The sequence below is a fragment of the Nicotiana tomentosiformis genome, chromosome 5 (genome assembly GCF_000390325.3).
Source record: "Nicotiana tomentosiformis chromosome 5, ASM39032v3, whole genome shotgun sequence".
Taxonomy (NCBI): domain Eukaryota; kingdom Viridiplantae; phylum Streptophyta; class Magnoliopsida; order Solanales; family Solanaceae; genus Nicotiana; species Nicotiana tomentosiformis.
Genome location: NC_090816.1, coordinates 124,706,018 through 124,723,282, shown reverse-complemented (window position 1 = coordinate 124,723,282; position 17,265 = coordinate 124,706,018). Strand labels below are relative to the sequence as shown.

Genomic DNA, 17,265 nt, shown 5'->3' with positions numbered 1-17,265 from the left:
ATATTTTTGAGTAGCCTAAGTAAAGTCTAGAACTACCCAAAATAGAGGTCCAACACCTCCTGGACCATAGGTATGGGATGGGTAGTGCACGCATAAGGTACGACTTATAATTGAACTAGTGCACTTTAGGTAATATCTTAAAGATAGTAATCGGGTAGTAGGAGATGATAGTCTGTGCTCGCTGAATAATACGAGTAACACCCCATCTTGAGGGAGTTACGAAGGTGATCCTTTAGGCTAAAAAACTTAGGACCCCCCCATCTTATTCCCTTTTTATATTTGAATCAAGTGTTTGTATTTCCTCAAAGCCTTTTAATAATAAAATTTCTCAAACTTCTTGCTTTCTCTATCTTTATTTATCCGACTAATTCATATAATTCAAGTTCAGCCGGGACCCACAGTTGTGGACCTCGAAGAGTGCCTAACACGTTCTCTTCGAGGTAATTTTGAGCCCTTACCCGATCTCTGGTGATGCAAACTAGTCAAACCTGAGTCATATGCGAATAGGTAACCTAACGCATCGTAAAAACCATTAGGTGGCGACTCTCATCTTTTAATTCCTCCTTTAAAAGAGCTGTCACATGTCGAAACCTGATTTTCAAGAGAGAAAAACGGGGGCGCGACAACATGGCGACTCTGCTGGGGATATACACTTAGGCTCTTACCATAATGAACTTGGCTTATGTGAATTAGTTTTCTCTGTTATAAACGCACGTTCCTTTTCCATCTTTATTTGTTAGATTTTCTATAACACGCACATCCCTTTCCCGTTCATCTTTACTTGTCTAAAACCATTATAATATGTACAGCCCTTCCCTTCTCCATCTTTATGTGTTTAAATTTGTTATAACATGCACATCCCTTTCCATATCCACCCTTAGTTTCTCTAAATTCTATTTATTAGCTATATCATGTCTCTCCCACCCCTACTCCCTTGCTCACTTTATTATATTCCCTATGTTCCATGAACTAACTTCTTCTTTTGTCTTTCTTTTTACGCCCTTTATGTTTTGTCTTAATACTGCGCTTATTGCTTTCACATATTTATCATGTAAATACTTGGCAATTTGTTATTATCTTTGCATAAAGCATACTCCACATCATATTCCACTCGTGCCCAACTGATACCATAGCGGCACTTGATGAGTGTCCGCGCTGTTCCCAAAATTAACCTTTTAATTTGGAAAGCCTTATTTGCGGTAAAACTAGTCGATCAGCAGTGCATTCGACGGTTTTGTGCCTTTCCCTATCAAGTTATCCACTTGAGGGTATTAGTCTAGACCCTTCTAAAAACCTCACTCCAATATCAACTGTGCATGCATCATGTCAAACTTAGTACGGATTAGGACGTTGTCCACGTGATAATCCACTAAGATAAGCCTTATCCAAAGTCCGATGGGATTTCCATAATCTCAATGAATACCATCACGTTATGTGCATTACTTTGAGAAAACATATCGATATGTTGATCATTAATGTATAAATAGTCAGACCCGAAGGGGAAAGGGCTAGCTCTATTTGTTTTGCAGAAAATAAGGCACGAAGTTCCCAGGTTCAGCATGGTTCAAAACATCTCACCTTTGCTGCTTGATTGGTGGAAGAACCTCTCACCTAGTGACCAGAATCATGTGAAAAGGGTCCTCAGAAATTTACCTTCCTTATTGGACATCCGGCCAAATAACGCATTGATTGAGGCCGCCACTATGTTTTGGGATAAGAAAAGAGTTGTCTTTCGCTTTGGTAATGTAGATATGACCCCTCTCTTAGAGGAAATAGGAGGCTTTGCTAGGCTTCCATAGGATATTCCGGGTTTATTAGTATCAGAAAATCGCACTCCCCGCATTTTTTTGAAAATGATGGGTTACAAGAAGAATGATGAATTACTTTGTCTGAGGGAGTCATACATACCATTTGAATTCCTTTATGAACATTATGGGCATATCAAGTCATATCGCCTTCACCGTGATGAACTTGCCATTACTTCTTTGGGCTGGACACACCACCGAGTTTTTGTGTTAATTGTCTATTTCTTGGGGTTGCTGATATTTTCGATGAAAGGGGGCAGGATCCACACTCGTTTAGCCATTGTCGCTAGGACTCTAATGGAAGGAATTGAATGACAAACTTACACTATCATCCCCATGATCTTGGCCTAAATGTACCAAGCTCTAGATTGATACAAGCAGGGGTATGGGCATTTCGAGGGCTGTAATATGTTGCTACATGTTTGGTTATTAGAACATTTTCAGAGAGGTGAATATCGTCAGAAACTTCTGCGACGACCATTGAATGACTACATAGCCTACCATCATCCAAAAAGAACTACATTTATCCCAGATAGGTTCGTGCAACCTGGAAATGTTGTGAGCTGGCTGCGTTTCTTCAGCAATTTGATTGACGAAAGGGTACATTGGATGTTTGAATGGTTCTCTAGCTACGAGTTCATCATCAGATCAAGAAAAACCACTCATTTAGTGATGATCGGTTTAAGAGGAATTTATCCTTATGCTCCTATAAGAGTAATGAGGCAAGCAGGAAGAAAACATATTATACCTCGGGTTTCAAACACGGTCCAGTATAAAGCAGACTTTAAAGGGAACATCATTCTATTCAAGTTCGAGGCGCATCATATGTGGAATCAAAAGGTCGTTGTAGAGAAAGACACTATCGAGCCAGACAGGTACCATATCGGCCATGTATATTTCTACCCGTCGTAGTTGGTTGATGATATAGCGGGAGATGTCAAATCAGGGATTAATCTGGAAAATAGGGTTATCGATGACGTTGCTGAAGCACAAGTCAATTATAGGATGCTGCGCAAGAGGGTTTTCGAGTCTGAAGCTAGACATTTGGAACAACACAAAGTGGATATGGAAACTATCGGCGAATGGAAAGAAATTGCTACAAAATCAACAGAAAGATTGGAATATTTAGAGCAAGGGTTAATGTAACTCGAAGGGAAGATGAGAAAGAGGCTCTCAGATTGTCAGAATACGGAAGGCAGTGAGGGAGGGCACCTAGCAAGGGCTTACCTACTATTGGACATGCGCAACCTGGGGAACTTGATTGATGGATCCAAGAGGGCCAAGCATGGAGAAGGTCCCTCCGGGGCCAAATAGATTAGGGAATGATGTTTTTTACTGCTTTTTAGCTTAGTTTTAGATTTCGAATGTAATAGGGAAAATGCCATTAGTGGCTTTCTTATTATTGTTGTTTTAGTAAGGATTTGATCCATTTTCGCATTAATAAAATGGCATAATTATTGGCATCAATTTTCTCCAAGTCTATGTGTCACTTTGGCCTACCTCAGGCACAACGAGGTCCCCCAAATTAGGACGCGAATGTATTTACTGATTCTGCAACACATGTTCAATATTGCAAGCATTCTTTCAATATCCCTTACTGACTTGGTTACCTTTTTGTTTTCTTTTCTTTGTTTATTCCCATTCCCCAAAGGTTGGTTTGTGCATACTGGTATCATCTGCATATCATACTAGATCTAGAAGTCATCTACCTCCTCCTCCACCAAGTGATCCTAAAAGAAAAAGCAAAGGGAAAGGAAAAAATGGACGATTTAAGCGGTATCAGAAAGGACAATGCAGAGAACGTTGAAACCTCGGACGGTCGGAATACTCCAGCACAGAATGAATTGGTCCTACGTCTGGAATAGAAAATATTGGAACTACAAGGGGAACTTGAGCAAGTCCAGAACTTGGCAAACCTTTCCCTCACCCTAAACATCCCTGACATCAACCAACAAAACACAAACGCCCAAAACCCGACACCTCCCCAAAATACACAAAATCAAAACCCACCATCGTATCCTCCCGCACCATATCAATATGCTACACCTTCTCAGAACCACAACCCTACACTGATACCTACTCCCCAACAACACCATCACCACCCAACTCAATACCCACAAACAACCACATACCATACCCCTCAGAATATACCACATACTACTCCTAACCCCGCAAAACTCAACCAATGACCATCATTATGCCCAAATTCCGGGAGTCCACTAAAGCAATACCATATATGTGGAAACCTTATCCCACACCCCACAACAGACCCTATACATACCTGAATCCGCCGAGAAGGACCTACTCATCAAGAACATGGCAGAGGAATTCAAGAAACTTACTGGCAGGGTTCAAAGTGTCGAAGGGGGCAAGGCATTGCGGGTTTGAATTATGAAAATTTATGTATTCAGCCAGATGTAGAACTGGCAGAGGGTTACAAACCTCCTAAGTTCGAAATGTTCAACGGAACTGGTGATCCGAAGGTGCATTTGAGAACATATTGTGACAAGCTTGTAGTAGTTGGTAGGGATAAAAGAATCTGCATGAAGTTGTTCATTAGAAGCCTCATCGGAGATGCCCTATCTTGGTAAATCAGTCAGAACCCAAAGAAATGGGTTATTTGGGTGAGCATGGTATCAGATTTCATGGATCGGTTTAGGTTTAACACAGAAAACGCACTAGACGTTTTCTACAATCAAAATCTCAAGAAGAAGCCAACAGAAACTTTTCGCGAATATGCTACTCGTTGGAGGTCTGAAGCTGCAAAAGTAAGGCCAGTGCTGGAAGAAGAATAGATGAATAAGTTCTTCAACAAAGCTCAGGATCCGCAATACTACGAAAGATTGATGGTTATTGAAAACCATAAATTTTCTGATATCATCAAGTTGGGAGAGAGAATATAAGAAGGTTTCAAAAGCGGAATTGTGATAAACTGTGAAGCACTCCAAGCCACAAATAAGGCCCTGCAGTTAGGAGGTATCTCCAAGAAGAAAGAAGTAGGTGCAGTAATGGTAGCCCAAGGTCCGAGGTCTCCTCTCACATACCAAACACCTCCACCCACATATCAACCTTCACCTCCCAGATACCAATAACCTGCCACCACTTACCATACCTATAACACCCAAACCGCATACTACTACTCACCACCAGCCCACCAAAACTATCAAAAACCTAGACCACATTTCGACTGTAGACCACCTAGACAATACACCACAATTGATGAACCTATAGACCAATTGTACGAGAGATTGAAGGTTGCCGGTTATATCACTCCCATTCTCGCTGTTACTATGGAAACCTCTTCCCAGTAGATTAATCCAAACAAGACATGTGCCTATCACTCAAGCATAAAAGGTCATACTATTGATGAGTGTAGTACTTTGAAGGATAAGATTCAGACATTAATTGACACCAAAGTCATACAGGAAAAAGAGTCTGCACCCAATATCCGTAACAATCCTCTCCTAGATCACAAGGGTGGAAGAGTAAATGTGATAGAGACCGATGAAGAATGGGACTCAGAGGGGTCAATTGAACTCATTTAGGAAGGAGATAATTCTGAAACATCTCCAATCACTCTCACACCTATCATGGTACAGACTCAGGCACCAATTGAAGTTGAGGTAGCTACACCAACTTTGTTTGAGGTTAAAGAAACAACGCCCTTCACCGTGATGGTAGCACAAACGTCGTCTTATAAGTCTAATGCTATACCATGGGATTATGTTGCGGGAGCAAAAAGAAAAGGAAAAGCAAAAATGAAAGAAACAGGTGCAACGCAAGGCATGACCAAAACTGGTAGGGTTTATACACCCGAGCATTTAGGAGGAACGAGCAAAGAAAATGCATCTAAATCGCCTGTCATTGAGACTGGCCCGGATGACCTTTGGAGAAAGGTGCAAGCAAGGGAATATTCTGTGGTTGATCATCTGAACAAAACCCCTGCTCAAATATCCATTTTATCACTACTGCAAAACTCCGATGCACATAGGAATGCCCTGATGAAGGTGTTGAATGAAACCTATGTACCCAACAACATCACCGGTAGAGAGATGAGCAACATGGTAGGGCAAGTTTTGGAAAGCCACAAGATCACTTTTCATGAAGACGAGCTGCCACCAGAAGGATTAAGCCACAACATGGCACTGCATATCACAGTGTAGTTTGAAGACAAGTTCATTGCCAGAGTCCTGATAGATGGGGGTTCGAGTCTCAACATCTATCCACTAACTACTTTGAAAAGATTGGGTAAAGGTCTGCACGAGATACGAGCAAGAAGTATGAATGTGAAAGTATTTGATGGGTCACAAAGGGCCACAATTGGGGAGACCAACCTCAACCTACAGATGAGCCCAACCTGGTTTGAAGTTGAGTTTCAAGTGTTGGATATATCTGCTACCTACAAACTATTGTTGGGACGACCTTGGATACACGCCGCTAGAGCCGTAGCTTCTACTCTAGATCAGGTCGTGAAGTTTGAGTGGAACCATCAGGAAGTGATCATCAATGGGGAAGGGAGTAATCCCATTTACACCAATCAAATTGTTCCGGTCATTGAGAATAGCAGGAAGTTGGGGGGAAAAATATACCATCGCATCAAGCACATCAACGCAATTGAAAAGGACAAATGGTGGAGCAGTAAGATAGAAGGAATATTGGCATGGACAGGGTATGAACCTGGCAAAGGTCTCGGTAAGAATCTCCAGGGGATCACCAAACTGATACAGCTAAAGTGTCACATCACAACTTTTGGGCTTGGGTATGAATATACCTGGCACGAGTATCAGAATTGGTCGCCACCATGGCGTGGTCCTTATTACCCTCTAGAGAAACCGGTACCACATTTGAGCCAGTCATTTCATCAAGCTTACATGATGTGGGAATCCGAAGAAGATGAAGTTCTAGCTGGTATAAGGAATCTATTTATGAATGATGAAGACATAGATTGCAGTGCGATAGTTGAGGAGGAGTGGGAGAAATGCCTCATTATTCAGACCATGGAGAAAGGAACTATTCTCAATAATTGGACTGTTGCACCATCAAGGCGCCGAGTTCCTGGGTAGCATTACCTATCCCGATGAACTTACGACTGTGACATGTAATGAGACAACGCAACATAAGATTAATGATTCAGAGGATCTGGAAGAGGATATAATACCCCGAGGAAATTGTTAAAGAGGTGGAAAACTTTGAAAACAAGCCTAAGTCCAATTTAGATGAGACCCAAACAGTTAATTTGGGAGACTCCGAAACAGTCAAGGAAACGCGTGTAAGCATTCACCTATCACGGTCAGAGAAGGAAGAGTACGTCCAATTCTTGAAGGTGTATGAGGATATTTTTGCATGGTCCTATAATGATATGACCGGTTTGAGCACGTCCATAGTGGCTCATAAACTACCTACCGACCCTATGCGTCCGCCTATAAAGCAGAAACTCAGGAAGTTCAAACTAGATATGAGTTTGAAAATAAATGAGGAAGTCACCAAGCAGATCAAAACTAATGTTCTCAGGGTGGTTGAATATCCGACCTGGTTGGCTAACATTGTGCCAGTTCCAAAGAAAGATGGGAAAGTCAGAGTGTGTGTCGACTATCAGGACTTAAACAGAGCAACTCACAAAGATGATTTCTCGTTACCCAATATACACATACTGATTGACAACTGTGCCAAACATGAACTCCAATCCTTTGTGGATTGCTTCACGGGATATCATCAGATCTGGATGGATGAAGAGGATGCCAAAAAGATAGCTTTTATTACACCATAGGGGGTATATTGTTACAAAATGATACCATTTGGCCTAAAGAATGCTGGAGCCACCTATATGAGGTCCATGACAACCATTTTTCACTACATGATACAAAAGGAGATAGAGGTGTACGTGGATGACGTCATCATCAAATCCAAGAGAAGAACATATCATATAGCAGATTTGAGGGAATTCTCCGATCGAATTCGAAGATACAACCTGAAACTAAATCCCGCAAAATGTGCCTTCGAAGCCCCTGCTGGAAAGTTATTAGGGTTCATCGTCAGCCGCCAAGGAATTGAGCTAGACCCGTCAAAGGTCAAGGCTATCCAAGATTTGCCACCTACGAAGCACGATACTCTTTACTGGAGCGTACCTGCTGTGCCTTAACGTGGATAACTCAGAATTTAAGGCACTACTTCTGTGCCTGCACCACATATCTCATATCAAGAATGGATTAAAATACATCTTCCAGAAACCCATGCCTACGAGAAAATTGGCAAAATGGCAGATACTACCGAGTGAGTTCGACATCATCTATGTAACTTAGAAAGCGGTCAAGAGACAAGCGTTGGCGGATCATCTGGCAGAAAATCCTGTGGACGGAGAATACGAACCACTGAAAACGTATTTTCCCGATGAAGAGGTATCATTCGTAGGAGAAGATATCACCGAAACCTACGACGGTTGGAGAGTGTTTTTTGATGGAGCTGCAAACTTCAAAGGAGTAGGTATTGGAGCAGTTTTGGTATCAAAGACGGGTCAAAACTATCCGGTATCCGCAAAACTTAGATTTCTATGTACCAATAATATGGCAGAATACGAGGCTTGCATCTTGGGGCTCAAGTTGGCCATTGACATGAACGTTTAGGAATTGCTGGTAATTGGAGATTCAGACCTTTTGGTACATCAGGTTTTAGGAGAATGAGCTACAAAGAATACCAAAATATTGCCATATTTGTACTACGTACAAGAGTTGATGAAGAGGTTTACAAAAATAGAATTCAAACATGTTCCGAGAATCCAGAATGAGTTCGCAGATGCGGTGGCCACTCTATCTTCCATGATACAACACCCAGGCAAGAATTTCATCGATCCTATTCCAGTAAGGATCCATAATCTGCCAGCTTATTATCTCATGTTGAAGAAGAAATTGATGGGAATCCGTGGTTTCATGACATCAAAGAATACTTGGAAAAAGGAGAGTACCCGGAGCACGCAAATCATACCTAGAAACGCACATTCCAAAGATTGTCCAACCATTTCTTCCAAAGTGGAGGAATTCTGTATAGACGGACTCTAGATCTAGGATTATTATGGCGTGTCAACACCAAGGAATCATCCAAATTGCTCGAAGAGATACATGCCGAAACTTGCAGACCACACATGGATGGATTTGTTTTAGCTAAGAAGATATTAAGAGCAGGATATTTCTGGATGACTATGGAAACATACTGCATCAGGTATGTCCAAAAGTGTCATCAATGCCAAGTACATGCGGATATGATACGAGTGTCACCCAATGAACTCAAAAAAGTGCACCTTCGCCTTTCTCCGCTTGGGGGATGGATGTCATCGGTCCAATCGAACCCGCCACTTCAAATGGGCACAGGTTCATTCTAGTGGCCATATACTATTTCACAAAATAGGTTGAAGCCGCATCTTAAAGGCTGTAACTAAAAAGGTCGTCGCAGATTTTGTTAGAGATCGTATTGTCTCTCGATTCGGGGTGCCAGAATCTATCATCACCGATAACTCCGCCAACATTAACAGTGACTTAATGAAATCTACATGTGAAACCTTCAAAATCAAGTATAAGAATTTCACAACATACAGGCCTCAAATGAATGGAGCTGTGGAGGCCACCAATAAGAACATTAAGAAGATATTAAGGAAGATGGTAGATAATCACAAACAATGTCACGAGAAGTTACCATTTGCCCTACTTGTATATCGTACCACAGTTCGCACATCGACTGGGGAAACTCCTTATTTGCTGGTCTATGGCACTGAAGTCGTCATTCCCACCGAAGTAGAAATTCCTTTTTTGAGAATCATACAAGAGGCTGAACTCAGTGATGCAGAACGGATACGAAGTTGTTATGAGCAACTGGCTCTCCTTGACGGGAAAAGAATGAACGCAGTATGTCATGGTCAACTTTACCAGAACAGAATGTCCAGAGCTTTCAACAAAAGGGTCAGGCCTAGATAATTCACATAGGGGCAGTTGGTGCTAAACGGATCTTCCCGCATCAAGATGAAGCCAAAGGGAAATTTTTACCCAATTGGCAAGGGCCCTACATGGTTCATAGAGTACTAACAGGAGGAGCGCTCATACTCGCAGAGATGTACGGAGAAGTTTGGCCAAACCTATCAACTCAGACGCAGTCAAGAGATACTATGTTTAGATTGTTTACATTTCTTCATCCGATGTAACTGAACTACGCTTGACCTGATTCCCATTTAAGAGAGTATACGTAGGCAGCCCTGTGGGTTTGGTCACATCTCAATAAAATTTTCATTTTTTCATGGTCAGAAACTGGGGCAGAATTTTGAGGAGGACCCTCAAAATTCTAAAGCAAGTCCAGCCAATTTCGTCATACGCAGAACAATCAAAGAATTGCTTTTAAACTGGGGAAGAATTTTGAGGAGGACCCTTAAAATTCTAGAGCATGGAAGCCGCAATGTCTCTAAAATATGTCTCAGTCATTGGTTCACCTAATTTAGTCGATATTGCATACTACTATATTTTAAATAACCACATTCATCAAATGCACGCATTTCTTTCGAAAAACTTTATTTTTATAAACAGCCAGATGTTACCCAGGGTGACCCAAACAGGATCTCAAGATAGGAGCACAGGCAAAGTAAAAGATAAAAGCACGAACCAACCTTACCCTGCAAAACTCACAAGTTTTCTTTGGATTCAGGCACAATAAGACAATAATATCTGTAGACACGTTAGGTCACTACCTTCAAGATAGCAGATTATCTATCCCAAGCATCTCCAGCTAAGAAACACTCTACTGTCACTCATCGTTTTCCTTACATAGAGACTAATCATTGTCTCCTATTTTTGCATGAGGCTAAGCATTGCCTCCCGAATTGCATAAGGCTAAGCATTATCTTTCCTTGCATCGAGACTAAGCATTGTCTCCTATTTTGCATGAGGCTAAGCATTGCCTCCATAAATTACATAAGGCTAAACTCAGCCTTTCTTTGCATGAGACTAAGCACTGTCTCATCTCCTTGCATAAGGTTAAGCTCGGCCTTTCTTTGCATGAGACTAAGCAATGTCTCCTAATTGCATGAGACTAAGCATTGTCTCTCTTTCTTTGCATGAGACTAAGCATTGTCTCCTCTCCTTGCATGAGTCTAAGCTCGGTCTTTCTTTGCATGAGACTAAGCATTGTCTCCTCTCCTTGCATAAGGCTAAGCATCGCCTTTCTTTGCATGAGACTAAGCACTTTCTCCTCTTTTGCATGAGGCTAAGCATTACCTCCCTAATCGCATAAGGCTAAGCTCTGCCTTTCCTTGCATGAGACTAAGCAGTGTCTCCTAATTGCATGAGACTAAGCACTGTCTAATTTTCTTTGCATTAGACTAAATATTATCTCCTATTTTTGCATGAGGCTAAGCATTGCCTCCATAAATTGCATAAGGCTAAGCATCGCCTTTCTTTGCATGAGACTAAGCATTGTCTCCTCTTTTGCATGAGGCTAAGTATTGCCTCCCTAATCGCATAAGGCTAAGCTCTGCCTTTCCTTGCATCGAGACTAAGCACTGTCTCCTTTTCTTTGCATGAGACTAAGCATTGTCTCCTTTCTCTACATAAGACTAAGCATTGTCTCCTTTCTTTACACGAGACTAAGCATTGTCTCCTATTTGCACGAGGTTAAGCATCGCCTCCTTAACTGCACAAGGCTAAGCACTGCCTTCTTTGGATAAGACTAAGCATTGTCTCCTATTTTACATGAAGCTAAGCACCGCTTTCCTTACTCGCATGAGACTAAATGTTGTCTCCTATTTTGCATAAGGCTAAGTCCTGCCCCTCTCTTGCATACGGCTAAGCACTGCCTTTTCCCCATGATTAAATACTATCCCCGTTATGCCACCTAAGACCTAGTACTATCCTTTGTTCACCTAGGTCTAAGCAATACCCTCATCATACACAAGACTAAGCCTTTTCTTATCTCATCTTCGCATGTGACCAAGCGTCACATCTTTGCACTTCATAGGCTGAAATATCGCCATTTTGTCCAAAGGCGTCATAGTCCGAAGGCATCATCCTCATAGCAGGAAGACACCATTCCCTGGCCTGAGGATCTATTAGAATTGCACATCATTATTCAAAGGCGTCATGGTTCAGAGGCACCATTTTCATGGCCCGTGGACATCATCGCATGGCCTGCGAATCCCCTATCACATGATTTATGGCCCAGGACGTCATGGTCTAAGGACAACATCTCCACCGTCCAAAGACAACTTTCATGGTCCAAAGGGAATTTGCATCATGTTTAAATTCTTGCAATAATCCATATATACTTGCATGCATCTTGTTTAAGTTTTGCAGGTAATCCAGGAAGTAACTTTTCTCCTAACGGGAGCAATCTTCGCTCCAGTTTTCGTTCAACGTTCACATACTGCAATTATTTCAAACGCAACAAACCACCATCAGTTACCCACTTTTACTTGATAACCATTCAAATACTCGTTTTGAGATACAACCATAACATTTCAAATTCACATTCGTAATTTTGCGCAAATTCATCTGATATTGTCCTACCCAAAAGAGCCTTTCCGAAGTATACGACTATTCCTACAACAACTCCATCGGTTCAGTTCACCTTTAGATCCAGAACTACACGGTTTGATTCCCGTAATACCAGGAATATGTAGGCAACTCAAAAACTAGAGTTCAGCCTTCTTTTTTCAAATCACCCCATTCGGTCAAAATCGGTCATCATTTCTTTACCCGGTAACTCTTTCATCATTCACGGGTAAAGAGGGGCAGCTGTTGGTACCCAATTTTTCTCTTATATTTTCTAAAAATGCATATATACTCTCAACATGGTATATTTGCATCATCATTTAGTTTATAAACCTATGCAAGCATTTTCTATAATTTTTCATAATTTTTAGAGCTTTTAAATTGATTACTTGAATAATTATTAATTACTCCTTCAAAGTATTTGATGATGACTTAAGTACTTAAAGTTATTATTTTTGCACCTATAATACATGTTTCAAATATTTTACTTCATTTTATGTAATTACATTAATATTGTTAAGCTATTTGTGTAATTTTGCGGTAATAGCCTATATCTGTACATAAATGGTATTTATTTATAATACTTGTGTCAAAATAATATTTTATATTTTTATAATACAAAGTTATTATTTCAGTGTATAAATAATATTTTTACTTATTTGTCAAGCACTTTTATAAATTATTTTCGTATATTTAAATAATAGCCTAGCTTTAAACTAGTTTTCTGAACCAAATTGGCCCAATATCTTTAGCCCAACCCTTGGCCCAAGACCAAACGACCCCTTAGTTATAACCGGTCGGGATCCGGTCCGTGACTCGCCTGCTTCTCCTCTAATCCTGGCCGTTGATCTCAAATGATCAACGACCCCTAGCCATTCCCCCATTTTAATTAACTACCCATCACCAAAACCCTAACCCCATTTCCTAAACCCGCCACCCCTAAACTCTCTCATCTATCTTCTTCTCTGATTAAACCCTAGCCATCGTAACCCTTAATCCTCTCCGATTCCGACTCAAACATGAAATCAATCTATGATCTACTTACCTATTTTGTGATACTCTATCATTATACGCATGTTTACGGTATTATATAGTTCTTTCCCGGTGCTACTTAGTACTTGCCCTATTTTTGGCAAGAACTACTTCTCAAGAACGGATCGATTTACTTTGATTCTTTGAGGATCTAGACGATCTTTCGTCTATATGCATGTTATATTGAACGATTCTTGCATTATTGGTTCGATTCAAGTCGCCAGTCCCAACTAGGGTTTGAGACTTTCCTTTTTTTTTTCCTTTACTAATTTTTCGATTGATTGATACTTTTTCTTTTCCGTGTATGACTATTCTTTTCCTATTTTCTACTTTATTTTCCCCTAAATCTGACTCTAAATGAATTTGGGTATATATTTTCCTTATTCTCTGTTTAAACATCTGTATTCATTTATTTTTAGTATTATTTGCGTGATAGTTGTTATTCCCGGTTAATTTACTGAACCCCTTTGGTCACGCCCTAAAAATAACTGATTCTAATTGACTCTAGTATATCTTTCCTTAGTTGTGTTTGAATAATTTGTTTTCCATGTTTACTTGGTTGATTTCTACACTATAAAAATCCCTCCCCTAAAACCCCTTGAAGGGACCTCGGAATCTCCTAATCACTGCTATTATTTTCATTAATCTCCTCCTTTCACTTACTCATTCACTCTATTACACTCAAATATTCCGTGAAATTCTGGGCCGGCTGAAAGCCAAGGCTATTAAACAACCTCCTTCGGTGCAAGCACTACTCGGAGCCCTTCTCGAGGCTCTTGTGAACTCTGAAGCATCGAAGATCTGGGGTTCTTGCTATTAAGCTCTTTACTATCCTTCTGTTCGTATAAATTTTGCTACTGGTTAGTGATTTAACCCTTACAATGTTAATTTTCTTTCTTTCCTTCTGCATACTTATATGTGTTTGAATTATATGAGTATGATTTAGTTTGTGAATCCCTGATATAGCACTATTATGATAATGCTCGATACTCTTTTGGCATCCTATGATAGTTGAATGCATGAGATAGTTTACTGCTTTGTCCTTAGTTTGTGCTAGGTTAATCTGCACTTCTATGTTGGTTCTTTATTTTCTTCTGGAATCAGTCTTGTACCTCTAGCATCTAAATATGTTTCAGTTTTGAGTTTCAATGTGTGCCTATTTTGATCTAAATCTGACTGTTGCGACTATATGTTGTTAGTTATAGAGTTTCTTCATACCTTGCTTTGGATACTACTACAACTCTATGAAAATCTCCCTCTATGAATTATTTAGTGTTGAGTTTTGTGTCTGATTGACTGTTCTTTGTGTACTAGCCACAACTATATAGAACACTGCTTTAAGGTTCACTCTAAATATGTTTTCCTTAGCATTACTTAGTATGTTAAGATAAACATTCACTTCTGCCTCAACTATGATCTTGCTCCCATGCTAATATGTTTTTCTAGTATGTATGCTTAACTTGGTATAGTACTTAATTTTTGTCCCTCTATCACTATCCACTCTCCTTATTTACTACTCATGCTATTATGAATTCTCATTCTTAGTCGGCTGAAAGCCAAGGCTATCTAGGTTCTGTTGTCGACATCATTCTCATCTCCCTTGTTCTCATCATTTTTGGGTCAGGGAATTTCTTATGATAAAATGCAAAATTTCTTATGCACTGTAAATGTTGCCAACTTCGTGGAACTTTAATGTGTTATTACCTCGTCTAGCTTGATCATCTTCTAGTCTGAAAGAAGTAAAGATAATGTTATTTTGAAGTAAGAAAGTGCAAGAAACTCATATCCATTCTTACAACTAGAATTTAGGTCCTGATTCAGTCCATTATATGTAACAAGTTAGAAATGGAGATGTACGTAGTTGACCAGAAAAAGTTATTACTAGTAACAAATCAGATACCAAGATAAGCCCTTCAATCTACTTCTCAAAGCAGGAATGAAGGGCTACTTTCTTAATAAATAAATTAAAAAAAGGGCAGCCCGCTATGCGTCGGGTCCGGGGAAGGATCGGACCATAAGAGTCTATTGTTTGCAGTTTTACCCTGCATTTTTACGAGAGATTGTTTTCACGACTCAAACCCGTGACCGCCTGGACACATGGCTGCTTTCTTAATAATTCCTTTTTTTTTACTTTTTACTTTGTTCTATTTTTGCATTGAATGGAAGATATGCTACCTTATATCTCTAGGTAGAAAGGGCAAAGCTGATCAAAGTCAATTATGTTCACGTTGTTTTCTTAATAATTTAAATAGATAGTTCTGCTCACATCAAGAGAAGCTCTTTATTTACTGAGAAGTTCATTGGCTCGCTTTTGACAATATATAACCTCTCATTTAACCCGCTACTTCGTCAACTTCTCTGTCCCTCGTGAGTGTAGCATGCACCTCTGGATCTTTCATTACAAGGACACAAACAAAGAAATGTTAACATTGTACATTTGTTTGTATAGATTTTGGCATGCAATATACAACTGTTTTCTAAAATAACATTTTTGTACTACTAAAACTTATAATATATACTTTATAATATTGTTAGATATCACTGCTAACGTGCAAATATGATAAAACGTTACATATCAAAAGAAACTCCATTCCCAAGTTTGAGAACATTGGTTAACTTCAAATAGACATTTTATCGTTCCATCACACAATTGGTGGTACAACAAGTATATTACCTCGTATTTAGTCAGTACTAATGAATTAAAGTGTTAGGATCGGGAATCCGAATAGTGCAAAATTTAGCCAAACAACAGTATAATGGCAATAATAAAGACAATGCAAGTTGATAACAACGACAATTAAAGTAGATAAAGAAGACAAAAATTAAACGTGGATCGGTCAAAGTGACCTACGTCCACAAGCGGAGAGGAGCAATTTTACTATAACAATAAGAGTATAAAAGAGAGTACAAAATTAGAGTAAATACTCTAATTAATTCCAAATATCTTAAGGGAATAATCTCACGAGATCACTCCAAAGAAAGGGTTCACACAAGTGTTTTCCAACACTTAACTCTCATACAAAACACTCTTAATAAAGGAAGAAAGGAAGAAACAAGAAATGAAGACTCAAGTCTTGTTGGTGTGTCCAAAATGAACTAATAGCCTTCCCTTTTATAGGTAAAAAAGTCTTGGCTTCGTAGGTGTAAAAGAAGAGATACAACTTGTGCAAATGATGTCCAACACACAATGCAATATTTTTGAGTTCTAAAGAATATTGCCAACAAAGTTTACACTTTGCAAAGATACTTATGATTATGTGAGATGGACTCCATTAGCTTTCATGATCACAAGAGCACCATGAGAAACTTTTAGAACTCCACCTTCACCTGTGTACTTGCACCTAAGAGATTCTAGAGTGCCCAAAGAGATGAGATTTTTTTTCAAGTCAGGAACATGTCTAACATCAGTGAGAATTCTCACCACACCATCGTGCATTTTGATTCGGACTGTACCTTTTTCCAAAAACTTTGCAGGCAGCATTGTTGCCCATCAAGATAACTCCACCTTCAATAGATTCATATGTGGTAAATAAATACCGATTGTGACACATATGATAAGAACAACCCGAATCTAAAATCCACTCATTGTTAGATTTGAAACTATTATTAGTTGCTAAAAAAATAGTTCCCTCAGTCTCATCAGCAACTACGCTTGTTTCGGTAGTGTCAGTATTTTTGTGCTCATTTTTCCTTTTCTTATGTTTTTCTTTATTTTTCAGCTTATAGCATTCAGAGATATTGTGACCTTTCTTATGACAATAGCGACACTCTAAATTATTGTATCTGGATATGGAGTCGGATTTGTCCCTAACAAACAAGCCAACTTCCGCTTGAGTTCCACTAGCTTCCCTAGTAATATCACTATCTATCTGTTCTTTTAATTTTAAGATAAATTTAATATCTTTATA

The 17,265-nt window shown here is 39.6% G+C and overlaps 2 protein-coding genes across 2 annotated transcripts in view; one reads left to right on the top strand and one right to left on the bottom strand.

The window, feature by feature from the left end:
• Positions 1–17,265, bottom strand: part of LOC104089167 (U11/U12 small nuclear ribonucleoprotein 31 kDa protein) — a 129,161-nt gene that overhangs the window by 64,608 nt on the left and 47,288 nt on the right. The window lies entirely within an intron of this gene.
• Positions 8,941–9,766, top strand: LOC138893111 (uncharacterized). The gene is made up of 2 exons (XM_070176882.1): positions 8,941–9,017; positions 9,391–9,766. Exons 1-2 carry the CDS (start codon positions 8,941–8,943, stop codon positions 9,764–9,766), a joined length of 453 nt encoding a protein of 150 aa, XP_070032983.1.